The 7998-nt window shown below is 33.9% G+C and overlaps 1 protein-coding gene across 1 annotated transcript in view; it reads right to left on the bottom strand.

Annotated features, from left to right (window-relative positions):
* The window catches only part of LOC122269110 (LHFPL tetraspan subfamily member 7 protein), a 136990-nt gene that overhangs the window by 116687 nt on the left and 12305 nt on the right, over nt 1-7998 (bottom strand). Inside the window, exon 2 of the mRNA XM_043040722.2 lies at nt 3932-4613. Within this exon, the coding sequence (XP_042896656.1) occupies nt 3932-4433 (502 nt within the window). The 5' untranslated portion in view covers nt 4434-4613. The remainder of the gene's footprint in view (nt 1-3931; nt 4614-7998) is intronic.

Here is a 7998-nt window from a genome sequence, read left to right as displayed (position 1 = left end):
CAATATATAGAAAAATGAGCATTTTATTACTTCAATGCAGACTATTAGTTATTGTAATTGTCTCATACTCCAATTAATTTGTAATTAATTGGTAGATTAATTACTTTTCCAATTAATAAATTAATTGACAAATTTATTAATTAATTATTAATTGAATAATTTTTAATTAATTATTAATTAATTAATTAATTAATTATTAGTTGATTAATTATTAGTTGATTAATTATTAATTACTTATTAATTGATTAATTAATTGATTTACAATTGCATACTCTAATTATTTCAGAAAAAAATTCTTAAAATTTTAAAAAGTTTGATGTCAATTTTTTTTTTAATTAGCCTAACAGGTTTTTCGGAAAAACTACAGATATATAAAATTTTCGAAATCAATTTTGACAATAAATATGCATTATATAGTACGTGAAAGTAACACAAAAATTAATTGGAGTATGAGGTAATTACAATGACTAATAGTCTGCATTAAAGTAATAAAATACCGATTTTTCTATATGTTGAATAATTTTTTCTCTCTCATAGGACCTTCTATGGGCCGAAACGAATGTTGCCCCCTAAAAAGTTTATTTCAAAATTGGCGAGTCACACTTCCCTAGTTTCCCTTGTGAGTCTGCTGCGAGAATATCACAGAACGTGCTTAGCCACGCTGAATAAGCGCTCCACGGGACGTCAAGGTATTTAAACACGAAGTTAGCTCTGAATGCATATATATTGCAGATTAATTTTATAAATTAAAAAAACCTAAGTACTTTTTTTAATTAAATTTTTTTTTTTAGAAAGCTTACCGAGTTTCAGAAAAAAGTAACGATTTCATTCGACATTTCCGTTACAAATACTTGTACTTTTTCCCTAAAAAAGTAACGAAAGTGCAAGTAAAAGTACGTACTTTTTACTTGTACCGGCCGTACAAGTAACGAAAGTAAAAGTACTGCCATATAGGGTTCGAAGTAGCGGCGAATATAAAAAGAATTATGAATTGAAGACTAGTAGATGATTTTTAAATTTGCTTTGTAAATCCAACTTCGTTCCGTGTGGTCTTTGGCACCATTTATATTGTAGGGATTTCATTATCGACTATGTCACCCTTCTTCTATCAAAAGGTACCTCAAGATAGAATCAAGTTAACATTGTCTTATATACTAGTGAATTGGTATTTAATAGTTTATAGTGGTAGTTACGCCACAGTACTCCCAGACTTTTATCTGTGATAGAATTCGATGAACGGATAACATTAGTTGATTCATGCTGTTTTATTTATTTATGACATTTGTGCTCATTATATTTCTTCATTTTTTCTTCATTTGTTTTGTTTATAACACTTCGCTCCTTTTCTTTTCTTCATTTTTTGTTTACAGCATTTCGCACATTTTTTTCCTATATTGTTTATTACCGGGAGACTTTATTTACTTCACCGGATATTTTTTTGTTTTTTTGAGCAGTTTATATTAAGCAAATCAACTGTTTAATATGGACCATCCATCATGTTAGCGAGTTCATATCACGTCGGGAGGTCACCATTGAGGGGATTTAATTACAGACTATGTCAACCTTCATCTATCAAAAGGTACCTCAAGATAGAATCAAATTAACATTGTCTTATAAACAAGTGATTTTGGTATTTAATACTTGTGGTGGTAGTTACGCCACAATATCAAGGAAATGGTTTTTGATATTAAGAAACATTAGTTTTGATAGCTAGATGAAATTTATTTTGTTGAAGAGGTTTGATTAGCATAACATTCGATGAATTTACCATTCGTTGAGGAGGAGGATGATAAGTGTCCATATATTATTCCAGTCGGATGTAGGCAAGCAATTATTTAGCAAAAGTCATAAATTGTTTAATAAAGAATCAGATTATAATAAATAAAAATGTTTTATTTTTGAAATGTATGTGCAATCATATGGAGCACCAAAGTAAAAAAAAAATATCCATGCATATTAATTAATAAATTTAGAAAACAGCACGGATGGTGCGACTGCAGGGTCAAGCCCCACAAGTCACCTCCATCCATCAAGAAATCAAAAATGTAAGTGTAACGCGTACGTTGAAATAGTTTTCGCCAAGGAAAATTAAGAAATCCATGTATTGGCCATTAATTGGTTAAATTTAATGCCGAGGCTCTTTTTCTTAGCCTTACGCATACAAACGTGTAGGCGGAAAAGAAAGCGAGAGAAATAATAACGAATTTAATGAAATCAAAACATTAGCAAGCCTTTAACGATTTTCGAATTCCACGCTAAAGTGTTAGGCAGAAGTAGGTGGAATCTCTAAAAATAGATTTTATTTTGCCCTCAATTCATGGTTGTGGTATACAAAGATTACAGATTTATATTAATAATTTTTATTTATTGAAAAAGGATTTTTTAAATGATAGGAAATATGTTATGCATATTTCAGCATCACAAAGATTATTGAAAAAATTCAGTAAAAAAGCATAATTTTACAAATATATTTAAATTAAAATCAGTTTAACGAATCTTAAATCAAGCCGGGGATAGAATTCGTATCAACCAGCCAACGCCGGGATTCGAACCTCGTATCATTGGTATGGCGGTAAAAGGTACCTAATATTATAGGTTCTACAGTATTATGTTTTTTACCCTCAAACGGAAAAGTACCTCTTTTGTCCTCTTTGTATCAAAGATATGCGGAAGACAAGAATGTCATCTCCCATCAATTTTTAAAAATGAGTCCGTTTTGTACCGAAAAATGTTGAATGCAACAATATGTCAAACTTAATCTAAAGAAAATGAACTTATAAACAACTATTGCAGGTAACAAAATGAATAAGAGTTAGAAAGTATATGATCGGCACAAAAACAAAAGGGAGAAAAACATCGAGGAAGCAAACACTGTAGGAAAAAAGGTTAGTTATGGCAACCCAGGAGAGTATACCTCATGTTTATTTATTACACCTGAGAAAATTTTGATTCTTTGTCCAATTAAATTATACAGTTTAATCTACACTGCTTGGAGAGTTTTGTAATCAATTCTAGAACATGTAATATGTTCTATAACACGTCACGAAAAGAGTCGAATCTAAATTAGTTTTCAACATTTGCCGGCCAAGTGACCGAGCGGTTAGCGCGCCTGACTGCGAAGCCAATGGCCACGGGTTCGAATCCTGCTCTGGGCATGGATGTTTCTCTCTTGTGTTGTCCTCTGTTGTGCGTGATGTGTGAATGTGTCCCACCCTATGAACGGGTTTGTGGCACTGTGGCGTGGGCAATGTTACTCGCCTCCGTGACTTTTTTCTTTCTTTTCTTCCAGACTTGGACATGTACCTAGGTTTGCAAAACCCTTAACCGTATAGTCCACGTCTGGACGACATTCTATCTCGCACAAAACTCGGCACATAAGTAAACCATTACAAAATTCATAACTGCACAATACAGATGACAATAAAGATGACAATAACGCCTCCGTGACTTTGGTTCACAGGTGCCCACTGGGTAACGCGAAATGAGTAACACATCTGGCATCTTCTAAGGCGAAACGAATAAAGTTCAGTACCTGCCATTCGAAAAATTTTTTTAAACATTTAATTAATAATTTGTTTCATTATATGGCATAGAAAAAGTCAAATAAAGTTATCGCTCTCTTCTACTTTACTTCATGGATGAAATCAAATCTAAATTGATTTCAACCATTTCATTAATCTGTTCCATATGTCATAGAGAAAGTCAAATCTAATTATTGATCTCTTCTACTTTACGGCATGGATGAAATCAAATCTAAATTGATTTCCTCCATTTCACTAATCTGTTCTATATGTCATAAAAAAGTTCGGATCTAAATGTTATTCCATCCATAAATTAGTAATCTTTTGTATTATGTGACATTAAAAAAGCTGAATCTAAAAGATTTTTGACAGAAAAAAATTAAATGAAAATTTAATATTTCTGTACTCACCGGCCACCAGTTGTATTCTGCCTATGAGCATGGCCACTAACTGTCTATTCTTTTTACCAACGATCCACACATTGCAGAAAGCTAGAATAGAGCACCAGGTCAGTAGGACGCAGCCACTTCCAAACAGTACGTAAGAAGTCTGCCATGAACTCGATGGAAAGTCCTCATCAAAGTTCCTACACTGCAATTCTTCTAAACTGCCTTTCAATTGTCCGCGGTGGCACACAGACACCATCCCCAGGGTGGTAACAAGTTCATCCCGGTCGTATTTTAGAATGTCTGTCTTCCCTTGTGTCTCTCGAACAAACCACTCTGGATGCACATAGGCAGCTGTTGCCAGTGTGGACACGAGCCATGACAGGAGAATCCAGAGGATCGTCACTGGCCACGAAGTTACTAGTTCGACATGCACCACGGTGCAAGGGGATGTATGGGAACCAAAAAATTGCGGTTTGGTGTTGCTGTTATGCTTGCATTGGTGTCTGCACACTTTGACCTGCATTGTTCAAAAATAAGTGTGGAGATTCACATGGTTTTTTGTTCCAAACGTTACCACAAATTCCAAATTTTTTCTGAATAATGTAGTTTCTACTATTGCTTTAAATAAGGCAATAAAAAGCTTAAGCTCTTACATGCTTTCATCTGGCATTATCAGATAATTATCAAGCAGTCTTCTTGTAGCCTGTAAAAATATAAAAAATGCTAATATAAGTTACAAGAAATAGTAAAATAATGATGTACAGTGTGCAGTCAAAACAATTTTGAATTATAAGGTATACAATTACTTTATTTTAAAGAATTTAATTTTACATGGAAAATTCAAAATTTGAGAGAAAACCGTCTTGCAGTTTCTGAGTTCGAACTATTATATACAATGACAAAAAATAATAAATTATTATAAAAAAAATTTTTGCCTTTCATTATCTTTGAATAGACTAACTTTATATTTGTGTTCAAAAATGTTTCGATTTGCTTAAAAATTTCTAAAGATATAGGCAANTATTATATACAATGACAAAAAATAATAAATTATTATAAAAAATTTTTTTTGCCTTTAATTATCTTTGAATAGACTAACTTTATATTTGTGTTCAAAAATGTTTCGATTTGCTTCAAAAAGTAAAATTAACATTAAATGGTCTAGAATTCGGTTCGCTCTCCTGACCAAACTATTGGGATCCTAGTACCCAGATTACGGTTAACCCCTATATTTGGGGCCAGAAATTTAAAAACGCAGAAAAAATGAATGTTCATTCAAAGAAAGTACATTTTTGTATTTAAATTTGTAATTGAAAATATTGTCTGGAATAATTAATTAGCATATTTGAGTCCCCCACCTCGAACCATTAAGACTAAGAACAGGAAGATCGAATCATTATATCAATAGTTATTTAAGATGGTTCATTTTTTGCGTATTGTACAAAGGAATAAAAGTTTTCAATAATTTTTGTTAAATGTATTTTTAATTACAGTCGTTAAACAAGCTACCCGCTGCTGCTTTTCAATGAATAAATTTGAAGTATTAGTGCCGTATCCCAGTCATTTTGAAACTAACCCATAGAACAAGGAGATTTCTAATTAAATAAAAACTACTTATAGTTAGTTAGACAGAATTGGTACGCTTTTTAATACTGCTGTAGAAAAAATTTTGTTGTCGCTATGAAATTTAATCAGCTATTGCAGGGCTATTAATGATATCAAATGATATTTAGAGAGGAACGAACACAACATCTCATTGAATACAACAACATTGAAATCAAATGAAATAAACACTGGATTAAACAATTCAGCGTATTGTTTTCTAATCAGAATTGACCGGTGACTCTCCTTATAGCGCTTTCGCAGAGGACGCAATACGTTGATAAGTTGAAAGTCAAGGTAAATCGTAAAAATATTGATTCAAATTCAGCACTGAAATCAACTAGCGTCCTCTACAAAAGCTCGGCAAGATTTTAGACGTCAAATCCACTCTCTGCCAAGATCCACTTTAACCCTTAAATGTGTCGTACAATCTACCTGAAACCTCAGATAAGAACCCATAAGCATAAAAAAAGTGCAGACCTTATGTTAGAAAACAACGAGAAGTATTATAGAACATACTGCTTGCCATCAAGAAACCATTTAATAGTAAACTAACACAGATTCACCGACTTCTGATTTGCGAGTTATTATTACCTAGGAAATCGGATACACTACACTATAATAATAAAAGTCACACTTTCAATTTTTGACATTTTTTTTAAAAACACTTTGCAAGAAATAGAGAATTAATTTATAACTTTAGAGGTACTTGGGTTATACATTTTTTCATACTTATATCAACAAAATTGAAAGTTTTCAGAGACTTGAGGAACCAGCAATATATTACGAGCGAAAAAGAATATTTTTAAACACCCTATACCAAAAAATTTAGTGATAAGCCTGTACTTTGGTTATAATATACAATAACTGCATAAAAGTTCGTAAGCCTAGATTTATAGAGATATGGACAATTTTTTAAGGAAACTAATTGTTTTGTTTTGCGTTTTCTTATAAACTCATGTTTGTGAAAATTGCAACACCATGAAGTAATCGTCATAATTAAATGAAATTTTATACTCAGCTGACTAGTAGTAGTACAAATAAATGATTAAACTTTCAAAGTAAACAAACAATAACAAGAGATCAAAATCAGCATTTTGTGTAACCACCACGAGCCGCAATAAGTGCTGCTACACGACGTGGCATGGACTCAAACANACTGGTAGTAGTACAAATAAATGATTAAACTTTCAAAGTAAACAAACAATAACAAGAGATCAATATCAGTATTTTGTGTAACCACCACACGCAGCAATAAGTGCTGCTACACGACGTGGCATGGAGTCAAACAAATTTTGAATGTCTGTCTGAGGAAGAGCATTCCATATTGTTTGTATGTGTACCCAAAGTTCATCTGTAGAAGCAAGAGGACGAGGATCACGAGTGAGACGCCGATCAGCGAAATCCCACGCATGTTTAATCGGCGACATATTCGGGGAATACGCAGACGGCCAAGGAAGAAGCTGCACCTGCCTCGATGCAAGGAAGGATTGAGCAGTCCTAGCAATATGAGGGTGGGCATTGTCCTGTTGAAATGCAGCGCCTGCCAAGGCTTGAAGGAGGGGAACAGCTTGAGGCTGTAGAACTTCACTGATGTACCGGTAGCTGTTCAGATAACCTACCTATATACAGACTATCGTCGCGAGCTGACGTGATATTTCGGGGTCCACTCACTCCCGGATTTCCGAGTTGTCTGACACTCGTTCGTCCACTGCTTCCAAGCACGCATCACTGTGCTGCTGTTACGCTGCACACGAGCGGCATCTGTACAATAAAATAATCCAGCTTCCCGAATGCCGATGAGTCTCCCCGGTTCAAACTCCGTAAGTTGTTGAAAACTCGCTCTCTTTCGTCGAAGAGACATAAGCAACGACTAAGCTAACGTTTACCAGAAGCAGATTACCACCGATAACCATACACGCCTCGCTACAGCCGTCCATTTATTCGGATCCATCAGCCGTTCAGAGGGCGCTGCTCAGCATGCGCATGCGCTACGGGTCTGAAATTCTAATCATTTGCATACCATGCTCTACTTTGCATTTCCTAAAAATTTCAGCTCACTCGCATAAGTCCTTCATGGTGTTGCAATTTTCACAAACATGAGTTTATATAACGGTAAAAATAGTCAATAAATTAAATGAAATTTTTGGAATAATTAAAATACTACTTGAAAAAAAAATCGTTGAAAATTGTGTAAGTTATAAGCCTGCAAAGCAGACTAATTTTTTTGAGGGGTGTGTCGTCCAATTAAGCCCCTTTGAATTAACGTACAAAAGAACAGTGTTTACTTTCGCCTGCCTTCATTGGAATAGAAAAAAGTTTAGAAAGATCACCATAACTACTCTATAGAATGTCTTCATTAGCTCTTCGTAAACACTACAGCCGATTAATAACAAAGACCACGTTAGTCAGTTTCCATCATTTTGTATTCGACACCACTGTGAACCATTTATTCGAATCTTCCTTTTACACAATTTAATCCACCA

This window comes from Parasteatoda tepidariorum, chromosome 5 (assembly GCF_043381705.1).
Source record: "Parasteatoda tepidariorum isolate YZ-2023 chromosome 5, CAS_Ptep_4.0, whole genome shotgun sequence".
NCBI lineage: Eukaryota > Metazoa > Arthropoda > Arachnida > Araneae > Theridiidae > Parasteatoda > Parasteatoda tepidariorum.
This window is presented reverse-complemented; position numbering and strand designations above follow the sequence as displayed.